At 48.2% G+C, this 19,970-nt stretch overlaps 1 protein-coding gene across 1 annotated transcript in view; it reads right to left on the reverse strand.

Annotated features, from left to right (window-relative positions):
• msraa (methionine sulfoxide reductase Aa) overlaps positions 1 to 19,970 on the reverse strand; it is an 87,667-nt gene that overhangs the window by 20,420 nt on the left and 47,277 nt on the right. Inside the window, exons 4-5 of the mRNA XM_029750561.1 lie at positions 12,192 to 12,296; positions 8,528 to 8,634 (exon numbers count right to left, since the gene is read on the reverse strand). Of these exons, the coding sequence (XP_029606421.1) occupies positions 8,528 to 8,634; positions 12,192 to 12,296 (212 nt within the window). The remainder of the gene's footprint in view (positions 1 to 8,527; positions 8,635 to 12,191; positions 12,297 to 19,970) is intronic.

Below are 19,970 nucleotides of genomic sequence, written 5' to 3' on the forward strand. Positions count from 1 at the left end.
CACGACAGATTCATCTTCCCAAGGTGGACAGACAAGGTTCCAATACGGGTGAGTGTGACCCAACGTTTTCCCCCCCGACACCCACAACAACACCCTTATTTACTCAACCTCTGTCCTCTTAACATTCCAAGACATTATGAAGGACGGAGGGAGAGGGAGTGAGCGACAGAGAGAGGAGTTTAAAGGTGAGGAGAGGAGAGGAAGAAAGCTGAGTTCGCTACTAAAGCAATTCGAAGACAGATTTGGCCGGCAGATGGTGTTTGTTAAACCAACTGGTGTGGAGCATTAGGATGTTGGGAGCAGCATGCTACCCTGCTCCATCTAAAATAGCCACAGATGGAGGGGTACAGGGAGGAAGGGGGAGGTCGAGGGGGGGAGCGCCAGGGCCCGGCAAGCTGGTCAGGAAATAACGAGAGCAGCTAGCGAACGGAGAGGAACAGATAATTACCCCGACCATAGTCTCCAGTCACTCACTCATTCCACCGAGTGAGGAGATGAAAAAGGGGGAGAGGCGAAGAGAGGGGGAAGGTGTGATCTCTCAGGGTGTGCAGGTGAGAGGCTGTCACAGCTGGAGAGCAACCCCCCTCCATCACCAGGGGGGAGACTCACATTCACACCTCTCTCTCCCTCTCTGCCAGAGCAGGAGATCAGACAGTAACATTGTGCCACAGTACAGTATGCCACCTACCCTGTGCAATCTCCCCCACAGTGTCCTCCTAGAATATCACTCTATATTTCATAGCAGTCCTCTTTCCCCTCACCCTCCTAAGTCTGCCATATCCCTATATCTCCTCTCTCTCTAACAGTCCACTAACTGTCTCCTCTCTCTCTAACAGTCCACTAACTGTCTCCTCTCTCTCTTAACAGTCCACTAACTGTCTCCTCTCTCTAACAGTCCACTAACTGTCTCCTCTCTCTCTAACAGTCCACTAACTGTCTCCTCTCTCTCTAACAGTCCACTAACTGTCTCCTCTCTCTCTAACAGTCCACTAACTGTCTCCTCTCTCTCTAACAGTCCACTGTCTCCTCTCTCTCTAACAGTCCACTAACTGTCTCCTCTCTCTAACAGTCTACTAACTGTCTCCTCTCTCTCTAACAGTCCACTAACTGTCACCTCTCTCTCGCTAACAGTCCACTAACTGTCTCCTCTCTCTCTAACAGTCCACTAACTGACTCCTCTCTCTCCAACAGTCCACTAACTGTCTCCTCTCTCTAACAGCCCACTAACTGTCTCCTCTTTCTAACAGTCCACGAACTGTCTCCTCTCTCTCTAACAGTCCACTAACTGTCTCCTCTCTCTCTAACAGTCCACTAACTGTCACCTCTCTCTCTCTCTAATAGTCCACTAACTGTCTCCTCTCTCTCTAACAGTCCACTAACTGTCTCCTCTCTCTCTAACAGTCCACTAACTGTCTCCTCTCTCTGTAACAGTCCACTACCTGCCTCCTCTCTCTCTAACAGTCCACTAACTGCCTCCTCTCTCTCTCTCGTCCTGTCCTTGGTGTGGTTCAGTAGGGCCTTACATCTTGACTGCTGTCCACAGAAAGCATTAAATCAACCCCACCATGACCTAATGGCTCTGTGTATGACACAGTGACACAATGACACTGTCTGGCCCTCGCCATTAAAAGTCGAGGACACTGCTGGCTGCCACGGTTTCTCCCTGAATCAGGTCTGCTGTCAGGCCTGTCATATCACCTTGACACTAGTCTGTCAGTGTATCTGCACTAACCTCAATAGTAGCCCTGTTGAAAGGCTTATTGTGCACAGCAAACACACTCACGCACACAGTTGCTCCTATGCCATATCAGCTACTAAACAGCATATCTATATCACTATGTCCACATCAATATCTAGCCATAACAATCTCATAGCCTAACACAAGAGACACTGGAAATTGATAATACGGATAATGATAACATGGAGGGTCCTGGTAAATAGCATGCTTGCCCCGCACTGGTCACCTGTAGACAACAGCACTGATGATGCGAGAGTAGAGTCATCCTAACAATTTGATGGTGAAGGAGAAGACCAGGAGACAAACGCCGGAGATTGACTCTCCACCAATTAATCCGACTGTCAGTGTGGGTGAGAAATCAGCCTGTCTGTAATTAGCTAGCTAGCTTCCCCCGGTCTGCCTGCCTACTGCTATACACCAGCTCATGAGAACAGATCTCAGTAGGCAGGCAGACCGGGGGAAGCTAGCTAGCTAATTACAGACAGGCTGATTTCTCACCCACACTGACAGTCGGATTAATTGGTGGAGAGTCAATCTCCGGCGTTTGCCTCCTGGCTGGTCGGTCGTCTCAGCAGTGAACAGAGGTAAGCAGCAGAACACATGGTTTACAGCCTCTGAGGTAGAAAGCTGTCTATTGTTGGCCTGTAATTGACACACTAATAGATGGGAATATTTCATACTAGTTTCTATCTTGACTCTTCAGAGGAGGATGAAGTCAAGTTTACATTTGTCTGAGATGAGGAGAAGGGAGACGGAGGGAGAGGATCTGCTGTCTGTGTGTCAGTCAGGTGCCATGCTGTGAATGGTGAATGGGACACAATTCCCCCTGGAGATCAAAAACATGCATATTACATCTGAAATGTTCACTTTCCCTCGCAGACCATTTTTTTATAAAAAATGTGTAGCAATACAGTACTGTTGCTCAAATCCATACACAGGACACTGTTACAGTAGCTCAGCATATGGCTACAGGCCAGGCCAACTGATTCCAAACAGATAGTAACCCCACTGCCCCTTGCCTAGAACTTTGTCCAGCTTGTCTTTTGACTTCCTACACCATCATTTACTGAAACAAACTGAGACGGCAACGACAGTTGACTTGTTATTGACAGCCATCCATCTGTTGGGGGGGTTATGGGCCACTTCTGTTGGGCTACTTCCTCGTGGTCCTTCAGTGACTGGTCCTCGCAGGGGAAGGTCAGTGGAGAGGGAGACCCCACTGAATGAAGTGCTCTAGTGTCCATGTGCAAACTCCTCCCTCTCTCACTCTGGATTCCTCTCTCCTCCTCCCCCCTCCCTCCTCCTCTCCTCCCCCCTCCCCCCTCCCTCCTCAAACCCCCTCCCTCCTCCTCTCCGTCCCCCCTCCCTCCTCCTCTCCGTGCAGCCCGGCCCTCCCGCTGTGTGGGATGATGTGGCACCTCAGACGGCAACGCTCCGACGCAATAAATATTAATAACCCTAAACCCCCCAAAGTGGAGCGAGGGGGGGGGGGAATAACCACCAGCACCACACCCTCCCAGTCTCCCTCCACCTCCCTGTACCCCAGGAAACAAAGAGCAACCAACCCCCACCATATTGCCCTTTCGCTTTCCATTGGCCTCGCGCACGTCCAACCACTGTGCCCCTTAACCCCCTTCCACTTTAACCCTCTCCTCCCCCCCTCCCGCCATTACCCCCCTCCCTTCCCCCCCTCTCTCTATCTCTCTCTATCCCTCCCCTGACTCCCCCCATTAAGGACCCAGCCACCAGTCAGAGCGAGCTTTATTAACCCCTTCCCTGACATCCATTTCATTACGTCGGGGGTCAACAGCTGATTAAAATACAGCCGAGGTGCCTCTCTACAGATGACCTACGACCCCAGCCAAACCCCGCTTAATTTGGTCTGGCTGGGCCAATCAGAGGGCTTGAGGGATGGGACTGGGCTAGGAGGGGTGGGGGGTGGGGGACCCTCCTCTGTTTCCATGGCAACAGGGCCCTGCTGCTGGGTTTGCAGTGCGGAGCAGAAGTCTCAGCAGGGGGAGGAGGAGGGAGGAGGAGGGAGAAAGAAAGAGAGAGCAGACAATGGAGGAGGAAGAGAAGATGGGAGGAGAACAAAGAGGCAGCAAGGCCAGCAGAGGGAGTGTGTGAGCGTGTTTGTATTGTCTGTCAGTCTAGTCTGTGTGTGTATGTGAGCGTGTGTGTATGCAGCACACTTTGTCAGAGTAGTCATTGTGTAAGTGGAGGCTGTCGCTTTGTGCCCAGAAACACAGCCAACAATAGCAAACGCTACAGTAAAATAAACAGGTGGCATTGTCTCAGACACGTGACTGGGGGACATTAGTGGCAAATGGCCTCCTTTCAGCCGAGACGAGACACAACGAGACGAGCTCCGCTCACAGATGATATGATTGTCATGGTAGATGAGACATGAACCGGAGAATAAATTAGACCCCACTCCACAACCAATCGACGCAAATGTCAAACTTCACAGTTGGAGAAAACACACGAACCCAGTAAATGTGTGTTTCAAAACACCGCCACTGTTTTCAGCAAACAGCAGAGAAGCTAACAATGTAATATAACATGTAGCAGGTGATAATGTTCTGTTAAAGGGGGAAATGAAATGATGATTTCCCTTTTTATATGTCTGGAACACCTCCAAATCTTCCTGTCCTTCAGGACAGACAGACAGACAGACAGACAGACAGACAGACAGACAGACAGACAGACAGACAGACAGATAGACAGATAGACAGATAGACAGATAGACAGATAGACAGATAGACAGATAGACAGATAGACAGATAGACAGATAGATAGATAGATAGATAGATAGATAGTATTTTTTTAGGAACTCAGTCGGGGTCTCAACTTACTATTAATAGTAACAATAGTATAATACGCCAGGTAGTGGTAGCAGTTGTGTGGTAAAAGAGACACTGACAGTAGCCAATAGAAGGTCTCTCCTGCAGTGGCTGCAGGGCTGTGGCACCTGGCTGCATGTGTAAATGGGGTTCATTTGGGTGAGAGACTGGGCTCTATGGGAGGGGTAGAGGAAGGGGCGATGGGATGGAGGGACATGGGGGAAGGGGGAGAGAGGGAGGAGAGGGTGTCCTCTGGTCGTCTGTGTTATTAGGCAGCCATTAGGAGAGGAGGGGCTGCAGTCTGCAGGCTCTCAGCCTCCCTCCCAGTAGCTTCATCAGCTGGAGGCAGCACTCCGTGAAGGAACAAATCCAACCCATATGCTGCACCTCCTCCTCCTCCTCCAGCTCCTCCTCCATCTATTCCACATCCTCCTTTTCTCTGGGAGTGTGCTCCCTATTGCACCGGCTTGCCCAGACAACTCAACCCCGGTCTGACAACACCTAGCCACCTCTACACCCTGGGAAGCAGCATGGGGCTCTGTTAGCCTGATGAATAGCCCAATGGGGGTCAGGCACAGTAGAAAAGGAGGGAATGGAGTGATGGGGTAGACAAACTGAAAGAAAATGTGTGTGTTGGCAGCAACTAAACATACGCTTGTTTCTATTGAAGAAACATAGAAAGTGTTGAAAATGTAACTACTTAACGTTCATACCTTTCATAACTAACCAGAAACCAGATGTAGTGTATAGCTCCAAGCTTATTTCAGTCACGTCCATGTCTCAACTCAACTGTGTCTGCTCTGTGCCTCCCGAGTGGCGCAGTGGTCTAAGGCACTGCATCGCAGTGCTACCTGTGCCACTAGAGATTCTGGGTTTGAGTCCAGGCTCCGTCGCAGCCGGCCGCGACCGGGAGACCCATGGGACGGTGCACAATTGGCCCAGCGTCGTTCAGGTTATGGGAGGGCTTGGCCGGCAGGGATGTCCTTGTCCCATCGTGCACTAGCGACTCCTGTGGCGGGCCGGGCGCATTGCATGCTGACACGGTCGCCAGGTGTACGGTGTTTCCTCTGACACATTGGCGTGGCTGGCTTCTGGGTTAAGTGGGCATTGTGTCAAGAAGTAGTGCGGCTTGGTTGGGTTGTGTTTCGGAGGACGCACGGCTCTCAACCTTCTCCTCTCCCGAGTCTGTACGGGAGTTGCAGCGATGAGACAAGACTGTAACTACCAATTGGATACCACGAAATTGGGGAGAAAAAGGGTTAATGTCACAACGTCCACAGAAGGTGGCGCCACTCCCCGGTCGGGCGGCGCTCGGCGGTCGTCGTCGCCGGCCTACTAGCTGCCACCGATCCATGTTTCATGTGTTTGTTAGTTATGTCTGTTTTGTGCGCACCTGTTTCTTGTTTGTAATTAGTGGGAGGGTATTTAGTTTGTCAGTTTCTTGTTTGGGGTTGTGCGGGATTGTTTCATGTCTGTTCTTGTAGGTTAGGGGAATTTCTTTTCTGTCCATTTATATTTTAGCGTTTTGGCATTAGGGTTGCTGGGCTGCGTCCCGTGATATTCTGAAGACTTTGTTTAGTCTTCCTTTTGTTGGAATATTTTTCCCTGGCCTGGTCGGCTTTATATTTTGGACTTGGTTTTTTCCTTCATTAAAACATTTACGTGTTTCACGTACCTGAGTCTCCTGCGCCTGACTTCACCCCTCCTGCAGAATTATTATTTGACGGTTAAAAAAAATTAAAACTGTCTGCTCTGCTCTGTGCTGCCGATGAAGAGGTGGAGCATTGCTCATCCAGACGAACTCGACGAGTCTTCCTCTCATCTTTGCACAAAGACAGTACAGCAGCCCTTCATCTGAATCCAGCAGCTCAACAATAGAACCATGAAGGTATCCAGACATTCAAGGTCATCTCATCAACAATCTCCAGTGAGATTCAACTGTCAATAGAGACAAGGACACGTCTTTATCCATCTCACAGACCAACATCATATGGCTTACATAGAATGCCTCCGCTCCCATAAGGAACAAAGGACAGAGAAGAAGGGCCAGCGAAATGGAGAGCGAGGCGAGGGCGGAAAGCAGGCGAGAGAAAGGATAGAGGATACAGAATTAATCAAGACGAGAGAAGAGCAGTAAGGTTGTAGAGAAAAGATAGAAAGAGAGAGAAGAGCAGTAAGGTTGTAGAGAGAAGATAGAAAGAGAGAGAGAGAAGAGCAGTAAGGTTGTAGAGAGAAGATAGAAAGAGAGAGAAGAGCAGTAAGGTTGTAGAGAGAAGATAGAAAGAGAGAGAGAGAGAGAGAAGAGCAGTAAGGTTGTGGAGAGAAGATAGAAAGAGAGAGAGAGAAGAGCAGTAAGGTTGTAGAGAGAAGATAGAAAGAGAGAGAAGAGCAGTAAGGTTGTAGAGAGAAGATAGAAAGAGAGAGAGAGAAGAGCAGTAAGGTTGTAGAGAGAAGATAGAAAGAGAGAGAGAGAAGAGCAGTAAGGTTGTAGAGAGAAGATAGAAAGAGAGAGAAGAGCAGTAAGGTTGTAGAGAGAAGATAGAGAGAGAGAGAAGAGCAGTAAGGTTGTAGAGAGAAGATAGAAAGAGAGAGAAGAGCAGTAAGGTTGTAGAGAGAAGATAGAAAGAGAGAGAGAGAAGAGCAGTAAGGTTGTAGAGAGAAGATAGAAAGAGAGAGAAGAGCAGTAAGGTTGTAGAGAGAAGATAGAGAGAGAAGAGCAGTAAGGTTGTAGAGAGAAGATAGAAAGAGAGAGAAGAGCAGAAAAGGTTGTAGAGAGAAGATAGAGAGAGAGAGAAGAGCAGTAAGGTTGTAGAGAGAAGATAGAAAGAGAGAGAGAGAAGAGCAGTAAGGTTGTAGAGAGAAGATAGAAAGAGAGAGAGAGAAGAGCAGTAAGGTTGTAGAGAGAAGATAGAAAGAGAGAGAGAGAAGAGCAGTAAGGTTGTAGAGAGAAGATAGAAAGAGAGAGAGAGAAGAGCAGTAAGGTTGTAGAGAGAAGATAGAAAGAGAGAGAGAGAGAGAGAAGAGCAGTAAGGATGTAGAGAGAAGATAGAGAGAAGAGCAGTAAGGATGTAGAGAGAAGATAGAGAGAGAGAGAGAGAGAGAGAAGAGCAGTAAGGATGTAGAGAGAAGATAGAAAGAGAGAGAGAGAAGAGCAGTAAGGATGTAGAGAGAAGATAGAAAGAGAGAGAGAGAGAGAGAGAAGAGCAGTAAGGTTGTAGAGAGAAGATAGAGAGAGAGAGAAGAGCAGTAAGGTTGTAGAGAGAAGATAGAAAGAGAGAGAGAGAGAGAGAAGAGCAGTAAGGTTGTAGAGAGAAGATAGAAAGAGAGAGAGAATAGCAGTAAGGTTGTAGAGAGAAGATAGAAAGAGAGAGAGAGAAGAGCAGTAAGGATGTAGAGAGAAGATAGAAAGAGAGAGAGTAACAGCAGAAAGAAACCAATGTATTTCCACTGTAAGCTTGGATGTATTCTCCCTCTCTCAGTCTCTCCATTGTTCTGGAAGCCATGCATGCAGCAGTGCTGGAGAGGGTGGGGTCTTAGCGCAGCAAAGCTGCTCCACATAGCTTTCCTGAAAGAGATTCTGCTGTACCTCCGCGACTGTTCTCTCCTCTCACTGGGGGAATCAGCTGCAGCATGCCATCCCTCTCAATTAAACATATGCATATGTAGGCTGCCCGGCTCCATGCATGTTCTCTGTAAGGTGATGGGCTTTGAACCTTGACTGATTCTCTCTGGAGAGACGGGTGTGTTGCAGCAAGCTTTTAATGTGACTGGTGACTGATGCAGCCTAAAAACCTTGTTGGCTGGTACAATGTGCTCTGGTATGGGTACTGAATGTGATTTATTTGGGGGGGAAATAGATTTTCTTCCACACCAAGCTTTTGTTTCTAGAACATCTCTAGAGAACTGATTATTGAGTTGATGTGACTCCCACACACAGAAACGTTACCTTCTGATAGTCATCTTTGGAGGCCAGAGCCTGTTCGAGCTGCTCCTGTGTGTATGTGTAGATGGCTGATCGATAGGTCGTTCCTACGTCGTTGCCCTGACGCATTCCTGACAATGAGAGAGAACACAATGTTGGGTAACTTTAAGAGAAGTTACTGGACTAAAGAAAATATATTTCACTCAATATAGAGTAAGACATAAAAGAAGGACAAATCCGACAGACAAAGAGACACACACACACACACACACACACACACACACACAGGGTTACAAGGTACTCTAAGTTGACAAAAGTTTACTTCCATATAATTTCTTCTAAACGTCTAAACTATTCTGTCCATCCACCAACATACCAGCATACTGTTTACTTTGTGTGCTCTGACAGTCTTACGAAACAAACTCACAATCAACCCTGTTTGTCTGTCTGGGGAAAACAACCTGGGGACCAGACCAACTGCGGTGTCATTTCAATCAAAGCACAGTTCACCTTGATGCAGATGTAGAACATGATACAGCTACTGCCTGCCTGCCTGCCTGCCTGCCTGTACCTGCCTGCCTACCTGCCTGCCTGCCTCTGTGTAATTATTATGTTGCTGGAAGCGTAGCAGAGTGTGAGCCGTGCAGACAGACAGTGAATCACACTGATTTTGTTCCCTGACAAAAAGCTCCCATTCAAACACGCAATCGTTGGCTAGGTGTTAAAGGACACAGTGAAAATGTCTTGGGGGATGAAGACAAACCATTTAGTCATTCTGTTGAGAGGAGCCTCATGGAATCAGTAGGTTAACCTTATCTAGCATCACTGGGCATGTGAGCAGCACTTCAGAGAATACTTGACCTTAGTCTCTATCTTGACCTTTCTGAATAGTATACCCATATTGCATCCATACTACAGGTACATACACTACATGTCCAAAGGTATGTGGACACCTGCTTGTCGATGACCTCATTCCAAAATCATGGCCATTAATATGGAGTTGGTCAGGCCTTTGCTGCTGTAACAGTCTCCACTCTTTTGGGAACCATGAAAAACAGGCCCAGACCATTATTCCTCCTCCACCAAACTTTACAGTTGGCACTATGCATTCGGGCAGGTAACGTTCTACTGGTATCCGCCAAACCCAGATTTGTCCGTCGGACTGCCAGATAGAGAAGCGTGATTCATCACTCCAGAGAACACATTTCCACTGATCCAGAATCCAATGTCGGGTATGTTTACACCACTCCAACCAAAGCTTGGCATTGAGCATGGTGATCTTAGGCTTGTGTGCGGCTGCTCGGCCATGGAAACCCATTTCATGAAGCTCCTGACGAACAGTTCTTGTGCTGACGTTGCTTCCAGAGGCAGTTTGGAACTCTGTAGTGAATGTTGCAACCGAGGAGAGACGATTGTTACGCGCTTCAGTGCTCAGTGATCCCGTTCTGTGAACTTGTGTGGCCTACCACATCACGGCTGAGTCGTTGTTGCTCCTAGACGTTTCCACTTCACAATAACATCACTTACAGGTCACCGGGGAAGCAATAGCAGAGCAGAAGTTTGACAAACTGAATTTGTGGCGTCCTATGACGGTGCCATGTTGAAAGTCACTGAGCTCTTCAGTAAGGTCATTGTACTGCCAATGTTTGACTATGGAGATTGCATGGCCGTGTGCTCGATTTTATACACCTGTCAGCAACGGGTGTGGCTGAACTAGCCGAATAACCTAATTTGAAGGAGCGTCCACATACTTTTGTATACTGTATATAGTGTTGGTAATACATTATGGATGCATATAAACTCAGCAAAAAAAGAAACGTCCTCTCACTGTCAACTGCGTTTATTTTCAGCAAACTTAACATGTGTAAATATTTGTATGAACATAACAAGATTCAACAACTGAGAAATAAACTGAACAAGTTCCACAGACATGTGACTAACAGAAATGGAATAATGTGTCCCTGAACAAGAGGGGGGTCAAAATCAAAAGTAACAGTCAGTATCTGGTGTGGCCACCAGCTGCATTAAGTACTGCAGTGCATCTCCTCCTCATGGACTGCACCAGATTTGCCAGTTCTTGCTGTGTGATTTTACCCCACTCTTCCACCAAGGCACCTGCAAGTTCCCGGACATGTCTGGGGGAATGGCCCTAGCCCTCACCCTCCGATCCAACAGGTCCCAGACGTGCTCAATGGGATTGAGTTCCGGGCTCTTTGCTGGCCATGGCAGAACACTGACATTCCTGTCTTGCAGGAAGTCATGCACAGAACGAGCAGTATGGCTGGTGGCATTGTCATGCTGGAGGGTCATGTCAGGATGAGCCTGCAGGAAGGGTACCACATGAGTGAGGAGGATGTCTTCCCTGTAACGCACAGCGTTGAGATTGCCTGCAATGACAACAAGCTCAGTCCGATGATGCTGTGACACACCGCCCCAGACCATGACGGACCCTCCACCTCCAAATCGATCCCGCTCCAGAGTACAGGCCTCAGTGTAACGCTCATTCCTTCAACGATAAACGCAATTCTGACCATCACCCCTGGTGAGACAAAACCGCGACTCGTCAGTGAAGAGCCCTTTTTGAGTGAAGAGCACTTTTTGTCAGTCCTGTCTGGTCCAGCGACGGTGGGTTTGTGCCCATAGGCGGCGTTGTTGCCGGTGATGTCTGGTGAGGATCTGCCTTACAACAGGCCTACAAGCCCTCAGTCCAGCCTCTCTCAGCCTATTGCGGACAGTCTGAGCACTGATGGAGGGATTGTGTGTTCCTGGTGTAACTCGGGCAGTTGTTGTTGCCATCCTGTACCTGTCCCGCAGGTGTGATGTTCGGATGTACTGATCCTGTGCAGGTGTTGTTACATGTGGTCTGCCACTGTGAGGACGATCAGCTGTCTGTCCCGTCTCCCTGTAGCGCTGTCTTAGGAGTCTCACAGTACGGACATTGCAATTTATTGCCCTGGCCACATCTGCAGTCCTCATGCCTCCTTGCAGCATGCCTAAGGCACGTTCACGCAGATGAGCAGGGACCTTAGGCATCTTTCTTTTGGTGTTTTTCAGAGTCAGTAGAAAAGCCTCTTTAGTGTCCTAAGTTTTCATAACTGTGACCTTAATTGCCTACCGTCTGTAAGCTGTTAGTGTCTTAACGACTGTTCCACAGGTGCATGTTCATTAATTGTTTATGGTTCATTGAAAAAGCATGGGAAACAGTGTTTAAACCCTTTACAATGAAGATCTGTGAAGCTATTTGGGGTTTTCTTTGAAAGACAGGGTCCAGAAAAAGGGACATTTCATTTTTTGCTGAGTTTATAACCATCAAATCTAAAATACCATCCTTAACCCTGCATGCTATGTGCAACAGCACTATTCTTGAGCTAAATCACTCTCTCCCTTATTTCACAGAGCCTTGATTGCAACCTCTCAACATGGCAGACTCATATTCCTGTTACAGATAGCTCAAGGCAGAGAGGAAGCAGTTGAGAGTGGGATCAAGCTAGGCAAGAATTGGCTTTGGAAACACTGTAGTTATATATACCAGTATGTCTGTGTGTGGATGGAGGGAGTGGGATTTATATAACAGAGCAACTCAGTAGTGAGGACATACATTTTCATACTGGACCCCTGTGGGAATTGAACCCACGTCGCTGGTGTTTTAAGCACCATGCACTACCATCGGAGCTACCCAGGACCTTACCTTGAGTTGGGTTGTGGCTCTCCCAGAACACCTTGAGCAGTTTGGAGAAGCTTGTCTTCTCTGGCTCCCAGACCACCCGCACCACCTCAGTATGGCCTGTCCTACCTGAGAGAGACAACAGAAGACAGGAGAAATGGTGACGTTAGGAGAAATAGGCAGTTGCCCCTATCCACTGGTCCTGGAGCAGATATTTCCTTAGAATTCTGGTTAAGGTTAGGATTGGGGTATGATAATCTGATTCTAGATCTGTGGATACGTAACATTGAGTGTACCTCCACTCCTCAGATACAGTGAATGTTAACTGAGAGTGAATGCTGTTCTCCAGTGCAGCAGTGAGCTGCTGTCCTGGATCAATTCCGAATGTTTTAACCAAGCAGAGAGCCCCTCTGTCCCAGAGCTCTGGAGGGAGGAGTGTCCTCCAATCACGCAAGCTGGACACCGAGTTTGGGACATGCTGATTGGATAGAGCTGTTAGGAGAACTCTCCCTCTACCAGAGGGACATCCAGAAAGGTTAACATCGCAATATGAGGTGAGAAGACAGAGTAAAACCATGTTTAATAAAGAAGTGCTCTTCTATTCCCAATTCAAGACATTTCTAGCGAGATGACTTTATTCCACTGAGATGGGTGTTTAATATCACCTCATAAGGCTGTGTTCCCCACTATCTGCAGCACATCCACAGCTGGGATATTAAAAAAATGATAAGAACTAACCTGTAGGGTCACTCTCATTACAGACTGACGCTACAGAGGAACTGTACAATAAACATGATGGAAGAACACAGTGATGTCCTGGAGACAGGCGGAGGAACAAGGGAGTGTACGGGACACCATTGAGATGGTCTATAATTTGGTGCACACACACACAGAAGCACATGCACAGTCAAATGCACAGACGCACCCATAGATTCATAAATCCATTTAGTCCTTTCCTCTCTCCAACATTCTCTCTCCCTCCAAGCCATTCTTTTAAATCCATGAATCCATTCTCTCTCTCTGTCAGCCTCCCCCATTTTCTGCCATGCAATCTCTTTCAGCCTCCTTCTACTCACTCTCTCCCTCCCTCTCTTTTTTCCTCCCCCTCTCTCCTTTCTCCTCCTTCTGGTGGCTCCCTCGTTCAGCTGGTAGTGGAGCTGTGTGTTCAGGGTGAGCTGAAGGACATCTGAGGTACACACAATCTTTACTGCTGGCAGCTCAGGGGAGGACGGGCAAGATGGCTGCCAGCATGAAGCTCAGCAGGAGACAGAAGAGTCCATATGCCACCACTCTCCAACTCCCAATGCATGGCCACAGGGCTGGAGCAAAAGATATGTTACAATCTTTTTTATTCCTGTACTGCCCTATCCTATCCCTGTACTGCCCTATCCTATTCCTGTACTGCCCTATCCTATCCCTGTACTGCCCTATCCTATTCCTGTACTGCCCTTTAAGGTAAAGGCGAACCAAACCTCACATTGAGCTGCACTCCCAGTCTGTAACAGTCAGTAGCAGCCAGTAACAGTCAGATGCAGTCTGTAAGAGTCTGTAACAGTCAGTAGCAGTCTGTAACAGTCAGTAGCAGCCAGTAACAGTCAGTAGCAATCTGTAACAGTCAGTAACAGTCTGTATCAGTCTGTAGCAGTCAGTAACAGTCTGTAGCAGCCAGTAACAGTCAGTAGCAGCCAGTAACAGTCAGTAGCAATCTGTAACAGTCAGTAACAGTCTGTAGCAGTCTGTAGCAGTCAGTAACAGTCTGTAACAGTCAGTAGCAGTCTGTAACAGTCAGTAACAGTCTGTAGCAGTCTGTAGCAGTCAGTAACAGTCAGTAGCAGCCAGTAACAGTCAGTAGCAGCCAGTAACAGTCAGTAGCAGTCTGTAACAGTCAGTAGCAGCCAGTAACAGTCAGTAACAGTCAGTAGCAGTCTGTAACATTCAGTAGCAGCCAGTAACAGTCAGTAGCAATCTGTAACAGTCAGTAACAGTCTGTAGCAGTCTGTAGCAGTCAGTAACAGTCAGTAGCAGTCTGTAACAGTCAGCAGCAATCTGTAACAGTCAGTAACAGTCTGTAACAGTCAGTAGCAATCTGTAACAGTCAGTAGCAGTCAGTAACAGCCAGTAGCAGTCAGTAACCGTCAGTAGCAGTCAGTAGCAGTCTGTAGCAGTCAGTAACAGTCAGTAACAGTCAGTAGCAGTCAGTAGCAGCCAGTAACAGTCAGTAGCAGCCAGTAACAGTCAGTAGCAGTCTGTAACAGTCAGTAGCAGCCAGTAACAGTCAGTAACCGTCAGTAGCAGTCTGTAACATTCAGTAGCAGCCAGTAACAGTCAGTAGCAATCTGTAACAGTCAGTAACAGTCAGTAGCAGTCTGTAACATTCAGTAGCAGCCAGTAACAGTCAGTAGCAATCTGTAACAGTCAGTAACAGTCTGTAGCAGTCTGTAGCAGTCAGTAACAGTCAGTAGCAGTCTGTAACAGTCAGCAGCAATCTGTAACAGTCAGTAACAGTCTGTAACAGTCAGTAGCAATCTGTAACAGTCAGTAGCAGTCAGTAACAGCCAGTAGCAGTCAGTAACCGTCAGTAGCAGTCAGTAGCAGTCTGTAGCAGTCAGTAACAGTCAGTAACAGTCAGTAGCAGCCAGTAACAGTCAGTAGCAGCCAGTAACAGTCAGTAGCAGTCTGTAACAGTCAGTAGCAGCCAGTAACAGTCAGTAACCGTCAGTAGCAGTCTGTAACATTCAGTAGCAGCCAGTAACAGTCAGTAGCAATCTGTAACAGTCAGTAACAGTCTGTAGCAGTCTGTAGCAGTCAGTAACAGTCTGTAGCAGTCTGTAACAGTCAGCAGCAGCCAGTAACAGTCAGTAGCAATCTGTAACAGTCAGTAACAGTCTGTAACAGTCAGTAGCAGTCTGTAACAGTCAGTAGCAGTCAGTAACCGTCAGTAGCAGTCAGTAGCAGTCTGTAGCAGTCAGTAACAGTCAGTAACAGTCAGTAGCAGTCAGTAGCGGTCTGTAACAGTCAGTAACAGTCTGTAACAGTCTGTAACAGGCAGTAGCAGTCAGTAACACTCAGTAGCAGCCAGTAACAGTCAGTAACATTCAGTAACAGTCTCTAACAGTCAGTAACAGTCTGTAGCAGTCTGTAACAGTCAGTAGCAGTCAGTAACAGTCAGTAGCAGTCTGTAACAGTCAGTAGCAGCCAGTAACAGTCAGTAACAGTCAGTAGCAGTCAGTAACAGTCAGTAGCAGTCAGTAACAGTCAGTAGCAGTCAGTAACAGTCAGTAGCAGTCTGTAACAGTCAGTAGCCGTCTGTAACAGACAGTAGCCGTCAGTAACAGTCAGTAGCAGTCAGTAGCAGTCAGTAACAGTCTGTAACAGTCAGTAGCAGTCAGTAACAGTCAGTAGAAGTCTGTAACAGTCAGTAGCAGTCAGTAACAGTCAGTAACAGTCAGTAGCAGTCTGTAACAGTCAGTAGCAGTCTGTAACAGTCAGTAGCAGTCAGTAACAGTCAGTAGCAGTTAGTAGCAGTCTGTAACAGTTAGTAGCAGTCTGTAACAGTCAGTAGCAGTCTGTAACAGTCAGTAACAGTCAGTAACAGTCAGTAGCAGTCAGTAACAGTCAGTAGCAGTCAGTAGCAGTCAGTAGCAGTCAGTAGCAGTTAGTAGCAGTCTGTAACAGTTAGTAGCAGTCTGTAACAGTCAGTAGCAGTCTGTAACAGTCAGTAGCAGTCAGTAACAGTCAGTAGCAGTCTGTAACAGTCAGTAACAGTCAGTAACAGTCAGTAGCAGTCTGTAACAGTCAGTAGCAGTCAGTAGCAATCTGTAACAGTCAGTAGCAATCTGTAACAGTCAGTAACAGTCTGTAACAGTCAGTAACAGTCTGTAACAGTCAGTAGCAGTGAGCTGAGGCAAGGTTTCAGCACCACCAGATGGAAAGCTCCCTGCCTCAGTGCTGCACTCTTCATTCTACAGAGCACTGCCACTACTACCAAAACAGAAACGAAATGATAACAAAACATCAATAAAATGAAACACACACGCATGCACGCACACACACACACACACACACACACACACACACACACACACACACACACACACACACACACACACACACACACACACACACACACACACACATATTCTCTCTCTCTCAGATCCTACAGCAGTAGATGTTTAATGCCTCTAAACTCTAAGCTCTGACTTCAGTTCAAGATCCATCCTGAGAGAACGGCACTCTGGGAAAAGTCATCAAACAAATTTCCCCTGATGAAAGTCTTTACAAAGTTGTTTTCCACTGGAACAAAAGTCAATATCCAGATCAAAGACTAGTGACTTCCATGCTCCTAACAGCCCTAAACAAACTGTTATTGTACTGAACCACAGACGGGAGAGAGAGAGAGAGATAGGAGAGAGAGGGTATTTTGCAGATTCCACACACATGCGCACACACACGAACACAAGCGCACACACACACTGCAGAGGGCCCGGTCTGTGAAGGTCACAGAGCTGGACAAGAGGGGTCAGAGTTCAGAAAATGCCCTCAGTCCTCAGAGGAACACCCGGCAGGGTTTGCTCTGTTACTTCCTATTCTCGGAAAGCTATGTACATTCCCACTGAGAGCAAAATCTCATTTCCTAAATCCTAAATCCCTCAAAAGCAGGTCGGAGAGGCAGTGGGTGCGTCTAAAAATAATACAGAGACAGCTGGCAGTGTTTGGATAGCGCCCTGAATGTTCAAAAACACCCAACTCCCATTATTGCAACCAAAGGAAAACTGTAGTGAACAATTTCACCGTCTGAATCACAAAGACTTTCTTCCACCGCTGATTTGGATTCTCATTTCCAAACTACATTTCTGATTGTCCACTTTTCACAGAAAACAGACTGCTCAAAACGACAGCTAATGTTGCTGTTTTGTTACTAACAGGAGAGTGAGGAGGCCCATCACAGAACCATAGACGTAGTGATGCACAGCTAATGTTGAATTTCCTTCTCTCTGGACAGCACACACACTTAGACAGTATCATGTAGAGAGATCCTTCTGTCCATCACATAATGGCCGTACACACATTCCTTAACTGTCGGATCATTAAAATAAAAACGCAAACACACACGGATGCACACACACGTGCACGCACACAAACACGCATACAGGTGAGCGCACACACACACACACACACGTACTGCTAGAAAGCGGTCATTTGTCCCTGCCTCACTATAATAGGACCTAAGGGATTCCATTTGGTTTTCAGGGGCAGGCTGGGAGAAAACAACCTGTCAATATCAACACCAGATACCTCTGCTACTGAGTACAGTACAGTAGTACCTGATAGAAAGGCCCTTCATAGAGCCCCAGATACCTCTGCTACTGAGTACAGTACAGTAGTACTTGATAGAAAGGCCCTTCATAGAGCCCCAGATACCTCTGCTACTGAGTACAGAACAGTAGTACCTGATAGAAAGACCCTTCATAGAGCCCCAGATACCTCTGCTACTGAGTACATTACAGTAGTACCTGATAGAAAGGCCCTTCATAGAGCCCCAGATACCTCTGCTACTGAGTACAGTACAGTAGTACCTGATAGAAAGGCCCTTCATAGAGCCCCAGATACCTCTGCTACTGAGTACAGTACAGTAGTACCTGATAGAAAGGCCCTTCATAGAGACATGTACAAGTCATTCACATCAGGAGATGATCAAATCAAATGTGATTTGTCACATCATGAGGCTGGTTAGTGTGTTACAGACACAGGCTGTGGATGGCTGTGGAGGGCAGTTCATGAGGGAGATCAAGACTCAATTAAACACTAAATTCTAACACTGAATTATTCAGAGCACGCGAATGTTCTACAAGCACTTGGACAATGAGTGAGGGTCACTGTTGAGTAGGGTGTGGGGTCACTGTTGAGTAGGGTGTGGGGTCACTGCTGAGTAGAGTGTGGGGTCATTGTTGAGTAGGGTGTGGAGTCATTGTTGAGTAGGGTGTGGGGTCATTGTTGAGTAGGGTGTGGGGTCATTGTTGAGTTGGGTGTGGGGTCATTGTTGAGTAGGGTGTGGGGTCATTGTTGAGTAGGGTGTGTGGTCACTGTTGAGTGGGGTGTGGGGGTCACTGTTGAGTAGGGTGTGGGGATCACTGTTGAGTGGGGTGTGGGGTCATTGTTGAGTGGGGTGTGGGTAGGGTGTGGGGTCACTGTTGAGTAGGGTGTGGGGTCACTGTTGAGTAGGGTGTGGGGTCATTGTTGAGTAGGGTGTGGGGTCATTGTTGAGTAGGGTGTGGGGTCATTGTTGAGTAGGGTGTGGGGTCATTGTTGAGTAGGGTGTGGGGTCACTGTTGAGTAGGGTGTGTGTGGTCACTGTTGAGTGGGGTGTGGGGGTCACTGTTGAGTAGGGTGTGGGGATCACTGTTGAGTGGGGTGTGGGGTCATTGTTGAGTGGGGTGTGGGTAGGGTGTGGGGTCACTGTTGAGTAGGGTGTGGGGTCATTGTTGAGTAGGGTGTGGGGTCATTGTTGAGTAGGGTGTGGGGTCATTGTTGAGTAGGGTGTGGGGTCATTGTTGAGTAGGGTGTGGGGTCACTGTTGAGTAGGGTGTGTGGTCACTGTTGAGTGGGGTGTGGGGGTCACTGTTGAGTAGGGTGTGGGGATCACTGTTGAGTGGGGTGTGGGGTCATTGTTGAGTGGGGTGTGGGTAGGGTGTGGGGTCACTGTTGAGTAGGGTGTGGGGTTACTGTTGAGTAGGGTGTGGGGTCATTGTTGAGTGGGGTGTGGGTATGGTGTGGGGTCACTGTTGAGTAGGGTGTGGGGTCATTGTTGAGTAGGGTGTGGGGTCACTGTTGAGTAGGGTGTGGGGTCACTGTTGAGTAGGGTGTGGGGTCACTGTTGAGTAGGGTGTAGGGTCATTGTTGAGTGGGGTGTGGGTAGGGTGTGGGGTCACTGTTGAGTAGGGTGTGGGGTCATTGTTGAGTAGGGTGTGGGGTCACTGTTGAGTAGGGTGTGGGGTCACTGTTGAGTGGGGTGTGGGGGTCACTGTTGAGTAGGGTGTGGGGTCATTGTTGAGTAGGGTGTGGGGTCATTGTTGAGTAGGGTGTGGGGGCACTGTTGAGTGGGGTGTGGGGTCACTGTTGAGTGGGGTGTGGGGTCATTGTTGAGTAGGGTGTGGGGTCACTGTTGAGTAGGGTGTGGGGGCACTGTTGAGTAGGGTGTGGGGGTCATTGTTGAGTAGGGTGTGTGGTCACTGTTGAGTAGGGTGTGGGGGTCATTGTTGAGTAGGGTGTGTGGTCACTGTTGAGTAGGGTGTGGGGTCATTGTTGAGTAGGGTGTGGGGGGCACTGTTGAGTGGGGTGTGGGGGTCACTGTTGAGTGGGGTGTGGAGTCACTGTCGAGTGGGGTGTGGGGGTCACTGTTGAGTGGGGTGTGGGGTCACTGTTGAGTGGGGTGTGGGGGTCACTGTTGAGTGGGTGGGGGGTCACTGTTAAGTGGGGTGTGGGGTCACTGTTGAGTGGGGTGTGGGGTCACTGTTGAGTGGGGTGTGGGGGTCACTGTTGAGTGGGGTGTGGGGTCACTGTTGAGTGGGGTGTGGGGTCACTGTTGAGTGGGTGGGGGGTTACTGTTGAGTGGGGTGTGGGGTCACTGTTGAGTAGGGTGTGGGGTCACTGTTGAGTAGGGTGTAGGGTCATTGTTGAGTGGGGTGTGGGTAGGGTGTGGGGTCACTGTTGAGTAGGGTGTGGGGTCATTGTTGAGTAGGGTGTGGGGTCACTGTTGAGTAGGGTGTGGGGTCACTGTTGAGTGGGGTGTGGGGGTCACTGTTG

This window comes from Salmo trutta, chromosome 1, assembly GCF_901001165.1.
Source record: "Salmo trutta chromosome 1, fSalTru1.1, whole genome shotgun sequence".
Classification (NCBI taxonomy): Eukaryota; Metazoa; Chordata; class Actinopteri; order Salmoniformes; family Salmonidae; genus Salmo; species Salmo trutta.